The sequence below is a fragment of the Sturnus vulgaris genome, chromosome 5, assembly GCF_052056855.1.
Source record: "Sturnus vulgaris isolate bStuVul1 chromosome 5, bStuVul1.hap1, whole genome shotgun sequence".
NCBI classification, from domain to species: domain Eukaryota; kingdom Metazoa; phylum Chordata; class Aves; order Passeriformes; family Sturnidae; genus Sturnus; species Sturnus vulgaris.
In genome coordinates this window covers 60308926-60334876 of record NC_142247.1, presented here as the reverse complement: position 1 = coordinate 60334876, position 25951 = coordinate 60308926, and the positions used below count along the sequence as shown (strand labels likewise).

General features: G+C 37.4%; 1 protein-coding gene across 1 annotated transcript in view; it reads left to right on the top strand.

Moving 5' to 3' along the window:
• Nucleotides 1-25951, top strand: part of SLC2A13 (solute carrier family 2 member 13) — a 141097-nt gene that overhangs the window by 22718 nt on the left and 92428 nt on the right. The window contains exons 2-3 of the mRNA XM_014868975.2: nt 4836-4995; nt 8777-8985. Coding sequence (XP_014724461.1) covers nt 4836-4995; nt 8777-8985 — 369 coding nt within the window. The remainder of the gene's footprint in view (nt 1-4835; nt 4996-8776; nt 8986-25951) is intronic.

Here is a 25951-nt window from a genome sequence, read left to right as displayed (position 1 = left end):
TTCTAAGCTTCATCCTTTAATGAGGACAGAAAGTTCATGCTTTGGTTACTCAAGTGGATAAAGACTGGACTTCCCTTCTCTCTTTTTTCATATTTCATAGCTGTGGTGCACAATGTAGAGCTTCAGCCTTCTCTGACAGATTTTCAGTTAATTGTTTTCATTTTCTTTTTCTCATGTCTTGTCACTTATCAGCTCTACTAGTTAGGTAGTAATATACTTGCCTGCAGCAAGAATCTTTTATTTGGTGTGAGCAATTTAACAGTGAGAGCATATTAGAAAATGTCATTTAAGTGTAAATGAAAGCATTCTCATATGAAGGATTAAGGAAATACTCCATAGCTGTATTTTTTTTTGCTAGGAAAGTTGTGCTTTGTTTTCAAATTTCTTTAATATCTGGCTATTAAAATAATTGCATAACAAATACTGGTTATGTATTTTAGAGATTTTTGTACTTGACTAATACTTAATGCATTGCTTCTGACTATGCCTTTTCATAAGAACTTACTCTCCTGTGTTCTAGTGTGTCTTAAATGGAAATCAGAGGAGGAAAGTCTGGAGAACACAGATGCATTCTAAGGCAATTAAAAGCAAATGAGTAATATAAACAACACTTGAGAATCTAAAACATTATTTCTTTAAAGTAATATGATTTTTTTCTCTTATTTTGATCGGTTTCAGAATAGCCATTTTTTCACTCCTGATGTTTATTTCCAAGAAGAACTTTGCTTTTGTGTATGAATTCTTGCTTCATGGCAGTCAGATAAACTGGGAAGGCTTTCCTCATTGCCTCCTCTTGTTCCCTGAAACTTCCTGCTATACTCTTTCAGACGCAGAGTCACAAAGCATATGTTTTGATGTTGAAATGATAATTCAAATTATGTAACAAATGTGTCTTCTGAATTGAGATTTTTTGATTGAATGCTTTGAACCTGTAGGTTTTGGGACTCACAGTAGAGGAAGTAAGGTCTGAATAGAAACCCAGAAAGGCTGTTTTAGACAGCAGCATTTTGAACACATTTCTCAGGGCAAGAAAGCTGGCATGGAAGTTGCAGAATTACAGAGTCATTTTGATTGGAGATCCACATGTTGAGATGGTCAAGGCCTAACTGAGCATGGTTCTGGACAGTCGACTCAAGCTGCCCCTGCTTGAACAGTGATTAGACCAGATGATCTTCAAATGTTTCTGGAAATCTAAGCAATTCTGTGTTATTTTGAACTAATACACTAAGTCCTCTGGTTTCTCTGATAAATCATACTCTGTATTGCAAGTTTGATAATAAATAATTTCAACTATTGTATTAATGCCAGCTGAATAGCTGGTATCACTGGCTAGCTTGTGACAGGACTGTTGCAAGCTTCCTTTTCTCTTCCTTTATTCCTGTCGTCATCAACTTGTGAAAAGAATGTAGCAAAAGCAATAAATCTGTTGTCATGACAGCTCTTGTTCAAGACAAGAGCTAACTTTCATACTACCCCTATGTTTTGCAACAGGTTTTAGTTTACTTTAGTTTAGTAAGAGGCAAGTGCCATAGCTGCAGCTACAGTGGATCTAGCAGTGTCTCAGGGCTGATGGTGTGCTCTGAACATCAGTGAGAGCTGCTGGCTTGGACAATGGTGTGGCCCTGCTTTTTGGATGCCTGAGAAGCATTTTTGGCTGGCATGCTTTGAGCAAGATTGCTCTGCAGGTTCTGTGTAGAATCAGTCTTTATTAAAAGTTGAGAAGGGGTAGGTAAAAGGTAGCTTTTTTACAAAGCATGTATTGGTTTTGGTTGTGTACATCTTTCTAACTGCTTTCTAGTAAAAACCACATACAGATGTTGCCATCTTCTCAAATTAGCTTCACTACATGATTAGGTATGTCAGAGATACATCTTAACATGCAGTCCCAAGGAGCCTATGGGAAGATGGTCACACAGCAGTGGGGGAATAAGCATGGACATTAGAGGTGACATGCCCAAGGCAGAGGGGTGGCTGGGGGAGCAGAAAGGCCCAGCCTTACTAGGCCAACGCTGCCATAGCTGTAGTGCCCTGGCCCTTTGCCCTAGTGTCAGCCACTGCCTCGTGTGGGTCCTTGGTGGATTTTGTTTGCAGCAAGTGGGCACACTCCTGTGCTTTCCCAAAAGGGGTTTTCTGTTATATGTGTGCAGTCTCCAGCACTTTAATCATCATTATTTCAAATACTGTTGTGAAATATAGGAGGGGAACACTACTAATGGTGGGCTGGGTTTGAAAATTCACTTCTCTGTCAAATACACAAAGGACTATTTGAATGCTTATTTCCATGGTGCATTCTGGTTGGCTTTGAAAAATGGTTGAATAAATTTTTAATGCTCTTTTTTTTATTCCCCTGACATTTTTATTTGGGTTTTTATTCTGTGCTGGTTGCTCAGTTGATAAGCAGAGGAGGCATTGGCATGTGCTGGGAGGCTCTGCTGAGAACTAGGTTATCATGCTGAGAGCTGCTGTGAGTGTTTACCTATCACAGCAAAGGATCTTCTCATGCCATTTTATTATTAAACAGTCTGTATTCCTGGCTAAACTTTTGGAGGTTCCCAGCAGTCCTGTCAGGCTAACCTTGTTGCTAAAAATGATTTTTTGCTCTTAGTTTGGGGAGTCAGCAGGCCACAGGGCGCTAGCCAAAGCCTCTGCATCCCATGATGAACCTCTTCTACTGTGACACAAGCCAGGAATCACAGCTGTGCTTCAGGAGCCATGTGCATGCTTTTAGGTGACCCCATTTCTTGCTGGGGCTGTGGCACTGGCCTGTGCTGGTGTAGCAAAAGCCATGCACATAAGCATGTCTGTTTGAGCTGGTGGAGCTGCCCCAGGTTGGAAGATGTGTTGTGTCTGATGGTGCTTGGCTGTGCTCATTGTGCTCAAGTTGTATCTCAGCTGACTTCAGTTTTTGGGTGGCTGTTGCCAATGTACTTCCAGTTTTAACTACAAAAGAAATCACTGTTGCTTGTCAGTGTTGGTTCTTGTAAGAAAATAGGGATTTGGACCCCCAAAGCATGTGCTGCACCCAGGTGTGCTCTTCATACACTGTTGAACTCTGTTTTTTGCAGTTTGTGTGTGTTCCTTATGGACATTTCTGTCTTTTGCATAAATGACTCATTGCACAGTTAGTAGGAAATATTACCAGTGTTAAGACAGAATAAAAAGAAGCTGTCGTTTAGTGTTAGTCCTTGTTTCCTTGTGGTGATAGAGTTTTATGCATTGAATCATAAAATGGCTTGGATTGGAAGGAGCCTTAAAGATCATCTATTTCCAATCCCTCTGCATGGGCAGGGAGGCCTCTTTCTAGATCAGGTTGCTCAGGGCCCAGCCAACTTCTACTTGAAATAGCACATGTAATATTTTTAAATCAAGTCAAGAAACAATTGTTCTATAACAGTAATGAAATTACACAATAATGATAATGATAATAATAATAATGCTTGGCCTTGGTTTTGTTTTTGGCTGTGGCAACCGTGATAAAGTTATTTTTAAATAGAATTTTGTGAACACCTGATGTCTTTGGTTAGTCACTTTGACTTATGTGTGCTTACTTGGATCATAGCATCTCTTTCTTTCAAAACAAAGCTATAGTTATATCTATCTATTTAATTTCAGTGTACATGCAATGTGAATTGAAGAAAGTTATTCTTTGTTTCATTATATCAAACCTTGAAATTCCAATACAGCTGCTAGCAACCATTTGCTTTGGGTATGCTTCTAGAATTCATTAGTTGCATTTTCGTTGTTTTCATTCTTTGAAAGTCAGAAACCAAATTTATCCAGCTTACTCCATTTAAGTGTGTGCAGATTTTGCCTTGAATAGGGTTAATTTTGTAAACATGAAGTCCTAAGTTTAAATCCAAAATACAGGCCTGTACTGGCTTCTGTGAAGAATAGTAGCTCTATCCCAGCTGAAATCAGCACATTCTTCACCCTTATTCTATCCATATGCAATGCATTCTTATTACCCATGAACCCCCTTCCCATTCTTTAATATAGTACACAGATATCATTCCCACAGTCTATGGACCACCCTATAAAATGTCCATAAGTGTCCACTGAGTTCCTTTAGTCCATGACTTCGGGCTGTGTCTCTTAGGGTGGTTACTCGGGGCAGGAGAGGTGATGTTTTCTGTGGAGTTACTGGGCACCAAAGCCAGCTCAGTTCAGGTCACCTGTTGTTGTTGTCCTCCCTGCCTTGGTCAGCAACTCAGCCCTGTGTAGCTGCTCACTCACTCCCTGCTGGTAGGGTGAGGGAGAGAACTGGAAGAGTAAAAGTGACAAAACTCATGGCTTAGAATAAAGACAATTTAGTAGGTATAGCAAAAGCCATGCACATAAGCAAAGCAAAACAAGGAATTAATTCTCCACTTCTCGCAGGTATTTGAGCTGGTGTTGAGCCATTTGCTGGAGAGCAGGGCTCCATCGTGTGTTACAGCTGTTGGGGAAGACAGACTCCACAACTCTGAATGTCCCCCCTTTCCTTCTTTTCCCCTAGCTCTATATGTTGAGCATGATGCCATGTAGTCTGGAATATCCCTTGGATTGGTTGTGGCCAGCTGTCCTGGCTGTGTCCCCTCACAAGTATTTGTGTGTCCCCAGCCTCAGTGGTGGGATGGGGTGAGAGGCAGAACAGGCCTTGAGTCTGTGTAAGGAAGAAAGAAAACATCCCTGAATAGTTAACACCGTTTCCAGTACAAATATAAAACATAGCTCTGTACTAGCTACTATGAAGAAAATAACTCTGTCTCAGCCAAACTCAAAGTAGTATTTTATGATGAAAAAGCAATGTAGTATCTCTTTTGATTTTAAAACTGCAACTGAATTTATCCTTGTAGGTGTAGCGTCTATGACTGTGCCCGTGTACATCGCAGAAGTGGCTCCACCGCACTTACGAGGCAGATTAGTCACCATTAACACTCTCTTCATCACTGGAGGGCAGTTTTTCGCAAGTGTTGTCGATGGAATCTTCAGCTACCTCGCGAAGGATGGGTGGAGGTTTGTGAGCCTTCCTTGCTAAAAAAAGCTGCTGTAGTAGTGATTTGGTTGACAGCTATTATAATTCTTGTTGGTAAAAAAGAATTTACATAGAAAGTGGTAAAACTGTATGCTAAAATGGAACTTCAATAATTAAATCTTGCCAAAATGGTCCATACTGCTTTTGTTTAAGCTTAATATTCACAGTATGTGCAGGTTTTTTTACTTTACTAAACTTTAAAGTGGGAGAGTAATAAATATGCATCACAAAGGTGAATGAAATGTGAATGATTGTCATGATGTTTATGAAGGTAGGTTGCCTTCTGGAATAATTATATGCTGATTTTTCAAAAGGCAAATTTCCAGTAAGTGATACTCTGTATGTGCAAGATAGAGGTGAAGTTTGACTATTCTTAATCCGAGCAGTGGTAATCTATCAGAATTGAAGGATATTGTAGCATAAATTTATAGTAAAAGCTTATGTTATAAAATAACAAAAATCAATTTTCTGGGCAGCACAAACTCAGTTTTCTCAGCCTCTTCTGTGTCACATGCTCCACTTGTGCAACTCATCTTAGTGGCCCATTATTATTCCTGGTTTGTGGCTTTCTCTTATATTTGTAGTCTTAGTCTTCCAAGTGCTGCACAATGTGATGAGTAGTGAAGAGCAATTGTTTCTGCAGCCTACTGGCACATGCTGGGTGACTTTTGCAGTAATGCTAGTAATGTGTTTTATGTACATGCCAAGTACTGCTCTGCTGGTTTGAGTGGAGTAAAGTCAAACTTTCTGTGAAGAAACAGGCTACCACCTCAGTGATGAGGTATCCAAGTATTTCAGCTGCAATGCTGGAGCTGTTAATTGAGGATGGTGTACTGCCCTCAGCTAGTTTATTGCAACCTAAGGCTGAGCAGGGGAAAGTACAGATGGTCTTTTACCTGAAAGGAGTGGCCAGCAAACGTGTGGAGAGAAATCATAAATATTTACTCCTGTGTTATTACATATAACAAGGAACATTGCAGCAATCATTTTATCTCTTGCTGACTAAATGGCTAAGCACTGGAGTGCTACAACAAACAATAAGGAACTTCAATTTTTCTTGGCTCTGCATCTTCATGGAAATGCTGGATATTAAATTAAAATAAACCAAAGAAAACAGATATTTAACATGACCCTTATGTCAGGTTAGCTTTATAAACTCTGCTAATGCCATCTTAATAGTATTGCAGCAGTATGTCAGAGAAGGAGAAATGTTATAGCAGACTTATTAAATTTCATGCTGGATTTCTTCAGGTCTGCTAGACATCTGGCTTCAAACACAAAGTCTCGTAATCTGTATAGGAAAGAACTATATTAGGTTTCTGAAAGCTGGCTCACTGCATGAAATGTCTAAAATGGCCTGCTTTTACTCTAAATTGATTATATCAAAATGGCTTGCTCTGAAAATTATACCAAGTCTAGAACTTGGAATGGATGTTCTCTCTCAATTAAATATTTTCTTTCTGGCCTGCTCCTTTTACTCAACTTTGACCAGAATTTTGCAGAGTGAAAAGTAACTTTAGTGAGGGAACACTGTCTGTACATTCCTTTCTTGTCTTGCCTGTGATAAACAATCCAATGGAGTCCAGCTGGTATGAATCAAGCTTTCAGGAGCCTTGATTGATTTTGCCTCCTAAGATGATTGCAGGCACCCAACTGCTTAGTTCTGGAGGCCCTCCTGCATTTAAGTGTCAAAAGGGCTTTGGAGGAGCAGGTATTTAAGTAATAGGAGTCTGAAGGACTAAATCTGTGTACTTAGATGCATTAAAACATACTTTTGCATGCACTTTGACAGGATACAGCAGTTGTTTTTAATCTCTATGAGTTTGTTTTACTTTTCATTTGAAATAGAAAAGGCTTTCTAAATAACCCTCTAATACAGATACTGAAACTACAATTTGGTGAGCTTCAGTGGTCCATGTATTTTGTATACAGCTACCAAAATGTTTGTGGAGAAGGAAAAGAATAGGAATAAATGAGGCCATTAATGAATGAGAGCATTAGTGAATGAGGAATGAGAACATTAGTGAGTTAGTGACACTGTTAGATGCGTTGACTGAAGACTGATAAACCTCTCACAGACTTTGTAGTTTGAATTTGTTTTCTTTTTTAACTAATTGTGAGCCATATAATTTTTAAGCGTTACCAAAAAAAGGAGAGCTGCTCACTGAGCTCTTTCAAGTTTTGCTTGTATGATCTTTGGAAATTTTGGCTGGTTTTAAGAAGAAACTTGAGGGCTCAGCTGGGGATGGGAAAACTGGGATGTTTTTGCATTGCCTTTTGGGTATTCTGTTTTTACCGTTCTCCAGTTATTCTGCCTGTTGTACTGCCCATGTTTTTCTTTGTTAAATCTGCAAATGTCTCTAAGAAAGTATTTTTCCATTTTTACTCAAAATGCATTTGGACTCGACAAATACATTTGGTTCATTGCCCTAACATAAGGTTTTCAGTAATGGATATTCTCTCCTTTCTACTCAATTAGCAATCTCATGCATGCTTTATAAAATGATCCAGGTGAGAGGCTGCAGAATCACCTGTAAAAGCAGACATCCTGGGGTATAGGCAGAGGACAGATTAGCAAATCTCCTTAATCTCCTGACTGATGTCAAGGTGTGAATTTGTTTATGAGTACAAGCTACCTCAATATTCAGAGGGACTGATTTCTGGAGGTATTTTAATGATTATATCCACTGATGTGAAACCTGTGATAACTGCAGTAATGTACAGGTGACATCGGCACTGTTTAAAGTCTTTAATGAAAGTGAAAAGAATCTGGGTGAAATGTAAATGGGAAAAGGTCAGATTTAAAAAGCAGAAGAAAATTATTCACTGTTCTGCAATTCTTTTTATCCTTTTATTGAAGAAATATAAAATGTGATGTTTACCAGAGCCACCCATGAAGATTGGTGGTTGATTGCCTTCCACAGCCTTTTCCTCCACTTTGGATGGAGCAAATAACCCTGCCTGAGTGTTGTCACAGGTGTTGATCCTTGGAAGCATAACTGTGCTTTTACCAGTGGTAATTCTCTGTTCAGTAGAGAACTAGCCTTAATGCTGTAAGTAGTAACCCTTGGGCATCTAAAATGCAGTTTTGATTGAAAACCTAAAATTGCATCCAACTGAAGATTTAAAAACAAACTCTGAAAGATCTGGTGTAAATTGCTGTGCTGGTGAAATGAACATTTTTTCAGTGTTTCTTCTTATAGTCAGAAATTTTTAAACTTAAAACTGGCAAATGTGTCTGTGTGTGTGTAGTACTGACCTATTTATGCATTTTTCTCCAGCTTTTTTTGGTTGTTGTTTGTTTGTTTCTTTGTTTGTTCGTTTTCAATATGTTGGCGAAACAATTAGCAGGATTTCAATCTCATTTTTATCATCAACAGTACCTGGTTTTCTCCATGCATTTGCTTTCTCTTTCTGTTGATAATTGTCACTGAAGGGTTTATCAGTTTCCAAACCAGTGGAATATTTCAGTTTTTTTATTTAGTCTAGCTTAGTATCTTAGTATCCTCAGGACCAATGGCAGTCAGTGGTGGCACAATAGTCAACATGTCCCTGAGATTTCCTGGAAATGAAGGAAAGATCATGCTTTCTAAAATACCTGCAGAATATGATTCTTGCCCCCTTAACTTACAGTGAGAAAGAATATGAGGAGTGGGAGATTTCATTTGTAAATACAGTTTGAGTAGCTGCAACTGAATCTTCTCATAGTGTGTTTTTGTAGGCTGATAGTAGACATTTATCTATTTTCATATTTGTTTCTAGGTACATGCTGGGCCTGTCAGCTGTACCAGCAGTTATACAGTTTCTTGGATTCCTGTTTCTTCCTGAAAGTCCCCGCTGGCTCATTCAGAAAGGCCAGACTCAGAGAGCACGGAGAATTCTGTCTCAAATGCGTGGCAATCAGGCAATTGATGAGGAGTACGACAGTATCAAAAACAACATTGAAGAAGAAGAAAAAGAAGTTGGAGCAGGTATGCTGAATACTTGTTGGCCACTCTGTCTATCAATAAGGAGATAAGAATCAGAAGAAATGTTGACATTGTAGCCTGTGGGAACTTGATGCTTTGCTTTATGTTTTCTGTTTTGCTCTTTGAAGTTTTAATGTACTGGTAGCTTCAAAAATGAAGATATTTCCGTGATCCTGTACTTTCAGATTAGGTTCTGATTTCTTAAGTGAAGGAAGAGTAAAGTTGTGTGGGATTCTAAATTTATAACACCTACGCTTGTGTGAGAATTGGTTTCAGAAAATTGATCAATTTAAGAATGCACATCTCCAAGAGTAGAAATAAATAAAATAAAGTTTGGTTTCTTTCATCAGTGGAAAAGGCCAAACAGACACAAGAGAGGTCAGAAGGCATTGTACATGCCTCAATTATCCAGAGGCCTCTTCCCAGCAAACTGCATTCTAGACAAGAAGCCTTTGGAAAAATGTACAAAATAAGGCCGGTAATACAGATTCTTTTTCTGTAAAAGCAACTTCTGAAAGTCCTTTTGATCTGTCCTCAAGAGAATAAGACACCTAAATCAAATCCTTTTTTCAGTCTTTTCAATCTTTGTCATATTTGCTCAAAACTTTGTGTTCATGTGTGTACTTATAAAACAAGATTGCTGTTGGATTGAATAGGAAAACAGTAACTTCTCAGAACTGGTGTAAAGAAAAATGGATGTTACTTTACATCTGTGTAAATTGAGATTCAGCATCTGATAATGCCTATTCTCACTGCCTTATTGAGTTTGTCTTTGAACCTTACAGTAAATAATTATGTGTCTGCAAAAAGTTATTTGACATATAATTGAAGGATTTTCAAAATATTCATCACTAGTGTGAAGCAGGACTGGGTGGTTTTTTTCTTCGCATTATGTTTTTGAGGCTTTGGATACCTTTTTTTTCCTAGTTCTTTGGGATTGGGAAATGAAGTTCATTAAAGCAAATTTGTAAAATGATGAAGGGTATTCACAGAACAGCTTGGGCTTAAGGGTCCTGTGCTTAGGTGCTTCATTCTAATTGGGCATTGGACTAGTCACTTGTGGAAAATCGCTTAATGTCTAGTACTAAAGTTTAACACTTTGTAGAAATACAAGGAACAGGCATTTGGTCTACTCAGTCCCTTGTTTTCCATCACTGGACTATGGGGTATGACCTTGCCTGTTGCTCTTAAATCTTTTGTCATGATGCTTTTTGAAAATTGTGAATCAAATGTGGTGTTGTGGGTGCAGTAGGACTAACTCCATTGTTCAGTCAGTCTTTTATATATTTGTAATTTGGACTGGGACACTAATTGTGTCAACAGTCAATGAGATTGTTGTCAGGGATATGCAGGTCTCTTGGTTTCCCCCATACATTTCACCAAAAAACTTCGTGTGTTCCTGGAGTTTAGTTAAATCAATCACATTCCTAGGAGAAAGCTTGGTTACAGACAATCAGTGTTTTGCTCTCAGGTGATCTACAGCTTCAGAATTGTTACCCAAGAGCATTATAAAAATGAGGTTAGTTACAAGTATATGCTGTCCCATTTGTTATAAATGCTTAGCAGACAGGCATTGGAGAGCTATGGTCACTTTGGATTTTGATTACAATTGTACTTCATCTCATTTTACTCAAGATCTTCATTGTTATAAAGAGGTGTATTGTATGTCAGCATTAAGACATGCATTGCTTTTGTTATCTTTCTGTGACTTACAGGTGGTATTAAGTTGTAATTGATTTCATTTCTTGAGGAGTTATCTGGATCCCCAGTATTGAATTTTTCTTGTGTAGTGCAAAAGCAACTTTCTGTTCATGGTTTCATTGGCAGGTTTTCAGGTATTGACAACTTAAACATGTGCATTTGCAAAGACTTTACATTTTATTTTGCTGTGGGTATATTAGTAGTGGTTTGGGGTTTTTTTGTTTGGGTTTTTTGTCTATATTAATGTGAAAGGTTTTTTTTTTTTAATTTCTCCTATTTGTGGCAGTGTCTTAAAATGCTAGTTAATAGCAATGACAGATGACTGCAATTCTTATCAGACATTTTGAACCTCATTGCAATTTCACAAAAAGCTTTAATAAACCTGAACTGACAGTGTGTGTACATGACATTTAAGGAAAGATGACTTTGCAGATTGAAAATCATCGGGCTTACTTTTAGGTAAAAGTGCCTTTTCTTTCCTTTTTCTTTCTTGAAAAAGGACAGATGTTCTTTTTCATTGACTGATACACAAGCGTCTTTGCCAGTTCCTTAGGGCATCACTTTCTAAGTGAAACTAACACTGTTTTACTCCTCCTCTTCAAGGGAGTAATGCAATAGCCATAACACATTCTCCACACTTAAGAACTGGAATGTCTTTTGTAACTGTTTCGTCACCTGTTCTCATCACCTAGGAGTGAATCATAAGGAAACTTCATCTGTATTGTTTAAGCTGTTTTATTGTTTAGATTAAATATGTGCCATATAACTAGGGAACTTAATTGCATTTTTCACATGGTCATCAAACAGCTTCTGTCTTCCAAATGACAAAAATGCCTTCAGCAACAAACTTCTGCTTCAGAAATCTTCTGTACAGTAATGAGATACCTGTTCAGTGAATGATTCACACTTCTGTATCCTTTCGAATACATTCAATTGAATTAAGGCTGCTGGTACTGCTAAGCAGCTTATATTCTAGCATTTGAGATTGGCATCAGGAAAATAATGCATCTTTTTGACTGGTTATGCAAATGACATTTTTTCTGACGGTCATGGATACTGCTTTTGCATGCTCTGTTATGTACTTGCAGTGTGACTTCTGGTACTGTAGCCTTGCATTTTGAGAAGTGGAGGGGAGGGCATTGCATTCTGCAGTAACATTGCAAGACAAGTCAAATTTTGGTCATAATTTAATCATCATCTGTTAACATCAGCTCTCAGATACTGAAGTGCAAAACCAGGCTGTTGATAGGAAAATTGGAAAGAGGAAAATTTTAGAAAAAGAGTGTTCCCCAAGAGTTGTGCAAAGAGTAGTTTATAGCTGCAGAGTGGCCTTCCCCCTCAAATATGCTGTGGATCTCACAGATTCCCCAGTGCTTGGCTTAGATTCTGAAGCCTCATGGAGAGAAAAGGGAGAGAATGGTCAGAAGGGGTTTGCAGTTGAGAGAAAGATCAAAGACATTGCTGGGAGAGCATTCTGGCACAGCTCTTCCTAGCAAAACAAATCTGACTCACACTGCTGCTGAATTGTAGTTTTTAGTACAGTTAAGGTAGAGGCTCTGTAGTGCACCTTAGTTAAAAATAGGCAATCATATCACAGCAATGTAGGTAAGCACTGATACAGGGACTTAATTGCAGCATCAAAAAATCATGGAATGGTGAGAGCTGGAAATGACCTTAAAGATCATCTAATTCCAATCCCCCTGCTGAGGGCAGGAAGCTTCCTACTCGGAGCCTCATCCAGCCTGGTCTTTGGACACCTTCAGGGATGGGAAATCCAAAACCTCTCTGGGCAGCCTGATCCAGTGCCCAAATACCCCCATAGTAAACAATTTCCTCTTAATATCTAATCTCAGTGTACACTCCTTCATCCTAAGGCCATTCCCCCCATCCTGTCCCTACATGCCCTTTTTTAAAAAAGTCCCTCTCCAGCCTTCTGGTAAGCACCCCCTACATGCTGGAGGGCTGCTCTAAGAGCTCTCCAGAGCCTTCTCTTCTCCAAGCTGAGCAGCCTCAGTTCTTTCAGTCTGTGTTTGTAGGAGAGGTGCACCAGGTGTGTGATCAACTTCTGTGGATTCATTCCAGATCCACATCTGTCTTGTACTGGGAGCCCCAGAGCTGACAGCAGTACTCCAGGTGGGGTCATGAGAGCAGAGTAAAGGGGAAGAATCACCTCCCTTGACCTGCTGGTCACATCTCTTTGAGGCAGCCCAAGATGGGGTTGGCTTTCTGGGCTGCTGGCACACACTATTGGTTCATGTCCAGCTTTTTGTCCACCAGCACCCTCAAGTCCTTTTCCCCAGAGCTGCTTTCAATCCATTCTCCACCCTGTCTTTGTGCTTGAGAGTGCTGTGATCCTGCTACAGCACCTTGCACTTGGCCTTGTTAAACTTCCCAAGGTTCTCACACACCCACCTGTCAAGCCTGTTGGGATCCCTCTGGATTATATCCCTTTCCTCCAGCATGTCAACTGCACCACACAGCTTGATGTGGCCACAAACTTGCTGAGGATGCACTTGATCCCACTGTCCATGTTGTCAAAGCTGTCACCATATTGACCCCTGAGGATTGTCTCTCATCACTTCTCTCCACTTGTACATTGAGCTGTTGTCTGCAAGTCTTTGAGTGTGGCCATCCAGCCTAGTTTTTATCCAGTGAGTGGTCCATGTCTCTCCAGGTTTCAACAAGGGTGTCATGCAGGACAATGTCAAATGCTTTACACAAGTCCAGGTGGATGATATTTGTTGCCCTTCCCTTATCCTCCACTGCTATAACCCCATTGTAGAAGGCCATTAAATTTGACAGGCCATGGGTATAGATGAAGTAGGTTGTGCTCCTAAGAAAATTAAAGTGTGAGATTTGTAATGTTAGTTCTAGAGCAAACACTTGGGAGTGAACTTAAGGTGGTGGTTTGTGCATAAAAATAAAGCTGTCTAGCGGATCTTTTGTAAAAGTTTTACTGCTTGCCAGTATAGTAGTCACTTCTGACTGGAAAGAAATCATTATAGCATCCAATTGATACATTTTAAATAGATTGTTAATTTTCCATATGCTGGACAGTACTACAACATTCAATGCAAATTGGAGAAAAGTGTCATTTTGTACTGTATTTCTGGGTGAAAAGTGTATGCAAACTGCATGGCTTTTCCTCACACTCTTGCATATAGCTGTACTCAGCTGTGATGTGCCAGGATGCATGGATGGTACTTCTCACAAAATCAGAAGTGATGTGTTTGCTACTAATTTAGCATCTTGATGAAATGAATGTCATTTGCATTAAGACTAGACATTTATTTTTGCATAGATGAAGGACGTGTAACTGTGAATGGTAATTGGGAGAGCAATGTAATCTCCCCCAGCCTTATTTATCCTACATTTCTCTAACCTGTGAATTAGGACTGAGATTCTTGACCTTATCTGCTCTGCATGTTGACCTTTGCCCTTTTCCATTTGTTATCTGTTGTTATCCATGTATGTGTGTCAGCTACTGATCATGAGGATTTCTTCTTTGCATGGTACACTTACTGATTTTTGCCTTGTAAAACTACTGGGGCTCATGAGTGCATGGAACCATGCTGCTTCTGTGAAATTCAGTGAGACATTTATAAAATTGATCATTACAATGTAATATTGTTTAACCTTCCATTCTGTGTCTGTATCAGAATGTTAACATAATGGGCACTACTTCTAGAGTAGACATTTTCCTGTGTTTATTATTTTAATGCACTTTTGTAATAACAGAGCCTTTTTTGTGACGCCAAGAAAGATGCCACTCTTTCAGTCTTGTAGACTCGCTTAACTTTTTTTGCTGTATTCCCTATTTCAGCAGTGAGTCAGTCTACTTTTCAACATTTTGTATTTCCCTGTTGGAGATAAATGTGTTATGACAGAAAGGTAAAACCACTTAATTGCTGTTAGATTTCAGCTTGTAATTTTATCCATTTAACTGAGAGTTAAAATATGACATTATGAGGCAGGAGATCTGGGCCCTCAGTGTTTCCTGGTTCCAGTATTTCTATTTCTTGCACCTTTTCTTCTCAAGTAATATTTTAGCTTGTTAGTATTCCTGGCTGTGGCTTTGACTGGAACCATTTGATATGCATCTTTCTAGGGAGATGCTTAGAAGCTTGCAGTGTTTTCATTCTTTCTCATTATGCTCCTGTTGATTCTGGGAGTCCTTTTTATCCCAAGGCCATTGCCTGGCATGCTTGATGTTCAAAAAGAGATAATCATGCTTATTATTATTGGACATCAGCTGGAATCTTATTTAATGAAATGTGGTAATACTGTGGTGCTCTGGTAGGACTGTGCAGATCTCTGAATAATTCCACTTCCAGGCACTAAAATCCTTATTTGAAGTTAATTCCTCTCTTTTGATAATCAGTGGTTTTTGTTACCTGTAACCATGAAATTAGGTGATAGACTTTGGGGCAAGAGGAAACAAAGGATTTGTTGAAGAAGTCTCCAGATACATTATGGATGGTAATCATGTCAGCCTGAAATTCTTGCTTCTGGCAAACCAAATGCCAGGGGCAGTTCCAAGTGGGTTTTGCCTTTAGATTTTGTGGGACACTTGGCTGATGCAAGAGGTACCTTAACGGAATGTCTCGTTTTCATTCTTGTACTTTAACCATTTCATATATAGAAGTATTACTTTGTTGCCTTAAGAACAAAAATTCTTTCTGTATATATTTCCATTAGTTTGGAGTTGAGCCCATAAAAGAGATACTCCTGGATAATTAAAATCCATACAATGCAGGCAAAAAAACCCATGGAGACATTTGATCTTGAGAAAGTATACTAACTGTATTTAGTGTACAATCAGATAAGAAGAAAAAAAACCTTCTACACAACTTGGCAGCTAACTTATTCTTGCAACCATGACCTTTGAGACATGTAGTTTATAAAAAATGTTGTTTGTTGCCTTGTACAAAAATGTGACTGCTGTATTTTAACAATAATAGGTTGTTTCTGGTATCTTTGAGCTCTGCTTATACTTTAGGAATCCTGCTGCTAGTGTGTTTACCTGGCAGGGTGTTTCAAGTTGGCCTTGCTTCAGTGGGTTATAAACAAAACCAATCCCTTAATCTTTCACCTCGGTTTTCAATGTACTGGTGTAAATTGAACGTTTATCTGGAAATGGTGGTTAATGGCCAGTCTTAAAATCACAGATCAGTTGTGTGTTTTGGAGCAAGCTCTGCTTTGCCTGAATTCCACAGATTTCATGTATAGTCCTAAAGGGCAGGAAAAGTAAAACTTGGTAAAACTTCCTCTAGGTGTAGGGAAGCACTGAAAGGCAGGACACTTTAAGGTTTAGTTTTGTTTCTTTGCCCTGCTTTAGATCCACTGTGAAATTTCTGGAAGTACAATTAGCTTTTTATTGACATTGTTTAGAAGCTGTGACCTAATAAAATGCTTATTTAGCCTACAGAAAATTCAGGCTACAAGTCTGGAAAGTAAACTTTAAAATACTTAATCTCTTAACAGTTTAACAATAGATTTGAACATAATGAATTTGCTTTACACCAAATGACATTATTCACAGATTGAACCTGTATTGCTCATGTTTCTATAGTTCAGAATTGCTGTTCTTCTAAGCTTGACTGTGGGACTCCATGTCTGGAAACAGTATTGAAATGCATCACTGAACATTCAGTTGCTCCCCACACTTTGTTTAAGAGCAGGTATCTGTTTTGTGGGAAAGCTAGGTTTCAGAGTGAAAAAATGTTGGAAGAATAAGACTACTAATTGACATCCTTTTATCAGAGAAGGTGGTTCTTCTAAATCAAAAACTGTCTAAAGAAGAGGCTGTGAATAAGATAGTGTGTTTCAGTCAAGTCCAAGGGAATAGGAATTTGTAGCTTGTGCTACAAAAACAAACAAATCCCTGTGTTTCCTCCCCCTGCGCCTTGGACAATTTAAAATGGAATAGTTTACTTTTCTTTCCTAATATGAGCAGCCAAAATTAGACATTTTTGGCTGGCTCTCAAGTGTTATAATTATCTCTGTTTCATATTTATTGTCTGTTAAGGATAGCTACAGAAATTTAAATTTATGCAGAAGTATCTATTTTTTTAATACAAAACCTACTTGTTTTTGGACTTAAACAAGTTATTCCAACTGACTTGACATAGATCAGTTGCTAGAAGCTAATGGTTTCTGGCCCTAGTTTCCATGTCTTTTCAGACATGGAAAAGTTCAATGCTGCAAAGTGATAAGCTAGACATATTTCTTGGATTTTCTAGAAGTAGTGCTTAGTTGTATAACTTGGCCTGTTATCAAAAGTCTTCTGTATAATAGCATAAAGTATAAACAGCATTTGTTACATTTACAGTAATGCTTTCTCCATCGGGGAAAACCTCAAAAATAGTGTGGTGTGTGATGATATCTTGGGAAAGCTGGACAAAAGATTCCTGCAAAATTGAACTTGAAGGACTTGGGGGGAATATTCTTGGTCAACAAAAAGTGGATGTGTGTAACACGAGTAATAGTAAAAGAAATATAAAATCTAAAAAGGATCTGCCAGTGTGCTGGAAGGCAACTGGAGTGCCAGCAGTGTGGTAGCTTGGTTGTGTTAGAAATGGCAAACAGTGATTTTGAAATTCCTGTGTACTCTTGTACAGAGAGGTGGGCATACACTGCCTTCACTGTACATTTGTGGTTTGGGACTTGTTTTTTTTGTTTCTGGCATGGTTACACTGATGTACTTGTTTCTCATCTGAAATTGTAGATCTACTTTTTCTATTTATGTATATCTTTCTTAAGTAGTAATAAAATTACGGTGCCTCTAGAGCTGCTAATGGTATTCAAGAGCTCGGTTAATTAGAAAAGGGGAAAAAAAAAGGCCTGGTTCTTCATCATTTCTCTGCTGAATCCAGCATCTGCACTGAATACACAATTCTAAGTCGTATGCTCCTGCTTGAGCCTCCTGTTAACATGCAACAGGGATTCAGACAAAATATACAGTGTTGTGTGAAAATGTTAATGGGTATAGGAGCAAATTTTTTATAGACTGCTGAGGAATATTTTTAACACTTTGCTAAGCTTGGCACTATGGTTCTTTGAGCTAGCTCTTAGACTAAGTTCTGTGGCAAAAGTTGGAGATAATCCTGCTGCTTCTTTGCTTTAAGACCCTGTGAAGAAATTCTAAAATAGATTTAAGGATTTTAATAACAATATTTATATGTAAATGCTGCAGACAAATAGCTGGGCAGTCTTTATCTATTTGGTCCCACTTTAGTCATTTCACTATAATCATTAAAATTAAAAAATATATTTTTAAAAAATAACGTTGTTTTGCAGTGTTATATGACCCTCATGAGTGCAGGCTGACTCTTCCTCTGCAGTGTTTATGTGACAGGATTTGCACAAGGGCGAGGCTTGGTCCACCTGGCAGATGTTAATGATTCTGCAACAGCAGTAGTTTTTCTTTGATTCAGTAGTAAGTTGAACACAGTGTTTATACGGCCTGTTTAAATTGAAGTATTTTGTTAATAGAAAGAAACCATTAGGAAGAAAAGGGTTATAAACAGTGTTTTCACCTATTTCTTTTACATAAGGCCATGTTCTGCTCCTCCAATATAATAAAACTTTGTTCTTTCTGGAGACCTTCACCAAGGTATTGTCTGCCTGATTTTTGTCCATCCTCATCTTTTCCCTTTTCTTTTAAAATAACGGCATTGAGTGGTTTTTTTCCTCTCTCTCTTGCTTTCCAGACACTTTGTTTTTCTAGTGAATCTGAAGAGGTTGGTTCAGAATAAGCAGCTGTCCTTGCACACTGCCTGACAGTTAATCTAAAGTATTCATGCACTCAGCATTTCAGTATATCTTGTCAACCAGTGTGACATTGGTTGACCATAATTGGCATGCTGCCATATGTGGATTATGTTTTGTTTGACTGAGGACAGATTTGGAAAAAAACAAACAAAAGCTTTAACATTGTTTTTTGCTGTGTATGTTGCTACTGTGATTTACAAACTACCTGTGCTCATTTACACAAATATTTTTGAGCTTTCCCTATGTTAAGAAAGCAAGTTGTTGGGATTCTTCCTTTGAAAAAAAAAAAATTCATTTGGTATTTCCATGTTGGCTGTTTTACTAAAATATGTATTTAGGCTCAGTGCTTTCATCTAGGAGATAAGAAACAGATTCTTTCTTTACATTAGTTCTGTTTGACTGTAGTTTTCACAAATAGTGAACCAGTTCAGAATTGTGTTTTATTCATAATTTTTTGGACAAGAAAAAGTTGATATTTGGCTTTCCTTTTTGTTCATGTGTTGTTTGAGGTTTTTTTAGTAGTATCCCCTAAGCCATTGTGATGCTCAAAAACTGTAGTATGCCATTCTTGCTATTGAGCCAAATTCCTAGGAAAGAGTTTTCACTTTGTGTTATTTCATTCCAGAACAGGAAGAGTGAACACAACCTCTTCCTTTTATCATGTAAATAAATGTGTCTGGAGGCTTACTCTTTTTTAGGGGTGTTTCTATAAGGGAAGTATTTTCTAGGAATTTTTTACATTGTTTTCTATTCTAAAATACTACAAGTCTTCAGGAAAATGTCCATCTAGATTTGAGAGGGTTTATGTGGTTGAAGCATGTGTGTGTGTGCACAAGATAACTAATGCTGCATGAATAATACACAATGAATAATTTTTCTAATTAATTTAGACTTTCTTCTTGCCATTTTACCATGATTTCTTTGGGAATCATGGCTTTCACAAATATTTAAGTATTTCAATCATGTTCTAGAATTACCCGCACAAAGCTCTGATTAGCTCAGTTGACAATTGAGAAAGCAAAGAAAATTTTAAAAGAATCAGTATGACTGGTCCCTCTCCATCCCTGTTTTCAGTTTTTTTTTTTCCTGAAAAAAAACCAGACCAACTTCTTCACAACAAAAATTCCACCCCTACCATCAACAATTCCTTCACAAAAACCACTGGTCGTTTTTTAGCACTTTCCCCCCCCCCCCCCCCCCCCCCCCCAAGAAACCACTATTCTGTTAAATGTGTTTTTCCTATGAGGAGAGGATCACTCCACTGTTCCTGTAGTGATCAGTTTGTGTATCTTTTTTTTCATTTGAATAGTTAGAATAGTCAGAGGTAAATATTGCATGTATGGATAATGGTGATTTTGAACATTTTTGTTGCTGAGTATTTCTGTTTAAGAAGAAATAATGTTTTCTAAGCCAGTATAATTTAATATCTATGGATATTTAAATATTTACCAAAAGTCATATGAAAAATGTTATTAGCTAGTCAAAGTAAGTTATCCTGTCATGCATCCATGGTGGTTTATGAATGATTTTTTTTTTTCCTCTCCAATATTGTGAATTATATCTAGAATTGTTCTGTACTTTAATGCTGGGGGAACTTGAAAATTTTTTTCCTTTTACTAGCCACACCTAGTAGGTATTCAATTCCTCCCTTAAAGAGTGGACTTCAGGCCAAAATTCAGCATTGGTAAACCTTACATGCCATTATTTTTCCCCACTTTTGTTGCAAGGAGATTTTAGAATTGCTAAGAATTGCTGAGAACTCAAGTTGCTGTATTGCATGTAACAGCTTAAATATGTTCAGTTGAACATGCTGCATGTTTACTCTGCCTGTCCTGCTGAAATGACTGGTTTTCCCATTTCACTGTGGTGGGTTACAAAACAACATGTTTGCTGTAACACACATTGGCCTTCTTCTCTTGGTGGCTTTGCAGAGTGGGCAGGGGCTGGTGGGAACCCAGTGCTGGTTGTGGGGTGTCTGTGTGCCCAAACCTCAGCGAGCTGGGACTGTGAGGACTTGAGGAACTTCTTTGCCTTGTACAACAGCACTTTAGTACCTTACAGAAATAGTTTAGATCTTTCTTTTGGTACTAAGACTGCATATTTCTGTTTTTATTAGCACTCGATGTCTTTAATTTTTTGGTGTGCATTCTTGGTGCATTCTGTCTTGGCTTTAAAAGAGAACAAAAATACCATTTTCTGCTATGTCTTTTGACCTGTTTCCCATCTCTTACTGAACACAGAAAGGTTTGATTACAATTATTTAATAAAATGGTGCATGATTGCTCTGAGCATTACATTATTTTTGAAGTAAAAGCCAGCAAAAGTATACTTGAAATTGGATTGATTTAAGAGCATAAATAATTTTAAAGTAATTCTGTCCTTTTGGGTTTATATAGAGTAGATTGAAGTAACTAATTTTAATATTAATATTTTATAACTATCTTATCTAATACAAACCACATGTAATTTTTCATAGTAGCTGAGGTGGATGTAGCTTGAGTTAAAAGTATGCAGGTATGGATGTGTAAATGAATAAATTATGTCTTCTGTAGTGTATGATATAGAAAGTAGAGCCAGAAGACTTCCTTTTTAGTTAAAGCAAATATACGTTTCTATGGCAATAAAAGCAGATTTAAAATGTAGGTGGTTCTGACTGTTGCTGGTCTAAAATAAAGGTGGCAGTTGCAGAATAGTACATTTCATAGCCAAAAAAATCCAAGAATTTTATTAAAGAAAAATACATCTATTTTGCCCCATACTTAATTTAAAAAAAAATTGAATTGTAAGCTCTTTCTGATATATAATTTTTGCCTCCTTTAATTTTTCCTTTTTTTCCACTGTGTATAGCAAAGATATATATAAAATCTGCATATATGCAAATCTTTTATCAAGTAGATTTTACTGAGTAGAGTTAAATGGTTAACTTATTAGCTTTGCATCTTCCATAATTTGTTAAGACTTTAAATTTTTAATGCTTATGAAGTGATGATTATTTTTAGTAGTACTCAAGAGACAAGAGGCATCAGAGTCTTTTATCAGAAGATAAATTAAAGCAGTATGTACCAAAGAACATGAGATTGGTGGGGTTGGTAGGGGATAGCAGGTTGCAAATAAATAGAGTAGAACATAATGGGAAGTATTTATCCTACTCTAATTAGAGTTCAGGATAACAATGGAGACACCATTTCGTTCTAGATTAGATTGTTCAGAGCTTCACATCCATTGAAGCACATTATTAGAACAACCCATTATACAGTACCTACATACCACCTATTCATGAGTGAGTCGCCTCAAATTAATCATCCTACTCTGTCATATGTATATCATTCAAGCTGTTTGCTTTTTCTGTGCTCCAAATCTTCCTCAAATCCATAGGCTTGACTACAGAGGACTCAAGATTCAATATCTGTGGAATTTTGTCTTTTTAAGAAGGGAGTATGGGCAGCCTAATTCGTATATTATAGATCATATTGTGCAGCCAAAGTTTCTTATTATTAAAGCATAGTGGGCACACATAAAAAAACAAGTAATATCTTTTTGGTCACTCATACATTTTGATTTTTTGTGCCATACCCTGGCAGGAACTCAAATTCATTTAGCAGGTACTAGTCCAAGGTTGAAACCTGATCTTTCAGTTGATACAGTGTCAGATTTCATTCAGTCTTCTTTTGCAAGAGCAGTCAAGATGTTCTTAAAGTTATAGCCTGAGAATATTTTGTGTGAAAATATCAACATAAATTTGTAGAGACTCTGATATTATCTATGAGGTGCACACTGATTTCCCTCATCACAGTGGGTGCTCACGTGGCTGTCCTTAATAATTCAAATAATTACTGTTAACTACTTAAATGCAATAGATGAAATATCTTCAAAAAGCACAGAGTTTGTGCCACCTGATTGCTGCCTGTGGTACTGGATGATGGGTTTGTGCTCTGGTTCCTATCCAGCAGGCACAATCAAGACCTAAGGAAAGGGCTCTGGATATCTGAGCTGCTCGGAGCCAAAGAAGCTGTTGGTGTTGAATGCTTTATCATAGAAAACAAGCCAGTTTTATATAATATAAATCTGTGAATAAATGCACCAAATTATTGTGGATGAATGATTTTGTAAGCTTAGAAATAATGTATGTACTCCAAGGCTGCATCATGATAATGTGTTGACATGAAGTATTAGATGTAAATCGTGGAAATAAACAGAAAGACACATTTTTAAATGTAGCTTCCTTTATTCTATATTTGAATGCAATTGTAGTGTAACTCAGCAGCATTACAGAAGAGATAACTAAATAACAAAAAAAAATTCTAAGGCAAATTGTTTGTATTTTACAGATTTGAGATGTTATCATGCAGTTTAGTGTTCTGTTATGATCCAGGAAACATTCCCTATTGTCTGCAGCCACGCCTGTTGTGCTGTGAGAGCCTGGCTCAAAACACAAAATATCATCTGTTCTGTATAGCTCTGTCTTGGACAACACCTCCCAAATGTGGCTTATGGAGGCCAAGATATTCTCTGTTCAAATGCAGGCAGATAAATTAAAAAAAAGAATTCTGAAAAACCTTTATGGGTCTTTCATGGATGTTGATGCATCTTACTAGGCTGAAATTTATAATGGATATGTTAAGAGATGTGGCATCACAAATGTATTTTAAAATAAGGTCTTCCAATATGCTTTGATTTTATAATTATTTTCTTATCAGCTGAAACTGGTTTTCAAATTCAACTGAGAGGATTTTTTTCAAAATGTAGATTTAATAAACTTACACTCTTCTGCCCTGATGATAAACTTACATTCTTTTCTTCTCTAACTTCAGTACAGAAAAATCAACCTGCAAAACCTGTATTTACCTTTTCCCTACGTGTATTTGGGAACCTAATGAATCTGAAGAGAAGTGTTCAATTTTAGCTCAGCAGTTTCAAAGCAGATTTCTTTTATCATGACTTGGATAATTTCAAAGTCTTCTTTTCATTCGCTGGTTCTTCCCAAATGTATTAATTATATTTAGTGATTAAACTTTCCCTCTAAGTTTTAAGTGGTTTTGCAAATTTTAATATAGTTCTATGCTGAAATCAGTATGAGAACCAGTTTTTGCTTATATTTTGTAATAATAATAATATTGAGACATTAGTGTCATATTAGAAAAAATGTGTGAATTCTAATTGTAAGACATAACAATAGATAACTATTCATCAATTTTGTGTAAATCCTGTATGATATACGAAAGAGTGTAATATTTTTTTGCCATGGTGATAAGCACAGTCGTTTTTTTTCAAGATTTTTTTTTTGTAGAAGCTTATAATAGTTGAAGTAGCTGCAAAGGGAAAAGTGTTATTTGCAGCTTGAGTTCCATTGAGAATATAAGCCTTGAATGACATGGAAACTCCTCTTATAATAGAAATTGCCTTTAGGCCTGAGTTATATTAATGCATTATAGCTAAACTTTACCTGTAGAATAAACTTGTATTTAACATTTCAATTAATTCAGGAACGTTTTAAATGTATTTGTTCAATTGGGAAAAAAATAGTGGCTTACTTAAAAGATTTAATTACATGAAGTACAGACTCTTGTTTTTCTTTAGGGGGTGTCTGTGTGGATTTTTTTCAGTGATTCATTTTTATATCTAGTGAGAGCAGAGAGTGTTTGATGGAGTCTGTAAGGGCTCTGTATATTTTCTTATGTTATATTTCTTAGTAACAATGTATAAGAGCATCTATTACTACAGTGTTACTACATCTATTACTACTGTCACACTACTGTGATAATACATCAGCTAAATTTTTGTTTGGTAAAGTAACCTGTAATTGTGAGCTACTGGTGAGCCTTAAACAAGAAGATTTTGCCCTTTCTTCTCTTCTTAAAAAAAGAATGTCTTGTTGAACTCTAAAAATTGCACTGTGATGCTGAACTGTTGGGAAGCACAGCATGGAACCAAACTCCTTAAAATCTCAAGCAAACCACTTTCTCCTATTTTCTTCCATTGGAGTGTTTTGGACAGGGAGTGTATAAGATGGGCTAGAAATAAAGGCTTCAGTTCCTCTTATGACTCTTCCCCTGGGTACTGGATAGCCTGTAGGAGGTAGTGGTTCTTACTCAGCTTCATTATGAGAGATCAAGATCAGCCTGCTGTTTTACAGAATAAATAGTTGAGGCAGTGTGATTTAATTTCTGGTAGAATTGAGAATAGAATCAAGGTATCAAGCCTTCAGCATATTTCTGAGACACAGTATAGTTCACATACTGTAGGTGTCAGCTATGGAATGTGCCTGCACCATTTACTATTACTGTTACATGGCATCTTCTAGTGGCAATAAATGTGCTGCTAGATGACTGTTCATATCTCATTTCCTATAGATGATGGACTCAAGTGACTGCAGGCAGATAGTTGCATGCTTGGGTTTTTTTAATTAACAAAATGCATGTGTTGGTAGCATCAAAAGATCATTTAGTAGTAATGTTAGAAGGATATGCAGAAGTGAAGTGTTCATATTTTTATGAAAAAGTAAGCATTAAATTGTCTAATTCTGCTCATGTATTTGCTTCTGTAGTCCCATTAGCTGTGTCTTGATTCAGCAGGAGTCAACAGCAAGTGTCTAGGAAAGAGTAGAACTTGAGCATGTATGGTATTTTACCTAAGTAAATATCACATACATATATATATATCCTAGTTTCTGCTGATTTTGGATTTATTATCCATGAAATTCTCTGGTCACATGTAAATTTTTAGTACATTATGGGTATTTAAATGCTAGCCATAGATTAACTCCAGTATGGAACATGTTTAATTCTATAACTTTTTTTTTGTTAATCTGAGATTTTTTCATCTTTTCAAGTGTTCTTATGCATTTAGTTTGGTTGTTTTGTTGGGTTTTTTTAGGGTAATAACTAAGTTTTCCAAAAGTTTACAGCAACTAATTTGGGTTTTTTGAACAGGTTTTTTGTAGGATTTTTCTCCTGTTAACAAAGTTCTTCAGTCTGTTTCAGAAAAAGTATTTGTTGTTTTGCAATATGACTAGGAAATGCCTCTATATAAAAACTATGCATCTTGATTTCTGAATGACTGTATTTTCAAAATCCTTCATGGAGTGAAGTTCTGCTAATCCCACTTTACAGAGAATGAACAGACAAGGGCCTGGCACCAAAGGAAGATTCTAAGGGTTTCCTGAAGCTTGTGATGGGATTCCCACAAATACCCTTGGCAATACTACACCATCCTCAAACTTTGAAGCTGAAGTGCATGGGCATGCTGTGGGCACTTTGAGGGGAGGGCACTGGGTGTGTGCCAGCCGTGGGTGGAAGCTCTTCAGAAGCTCCAAGCGTGGATGTTGACAAAGCTGGCTTCATACTGACACTTCTATCAAATGTACCCAAGTGGGTGCTGCTAAACTAAGCAGTGTTCAGGCTGTTATTCCATGGTTCTTCAATAGAGACCCACTTCATTCAGGGTGATATTCTCCTGTACATCCTTGTTTGGAGGCTAGTTTGGGTAATCTCTGTGT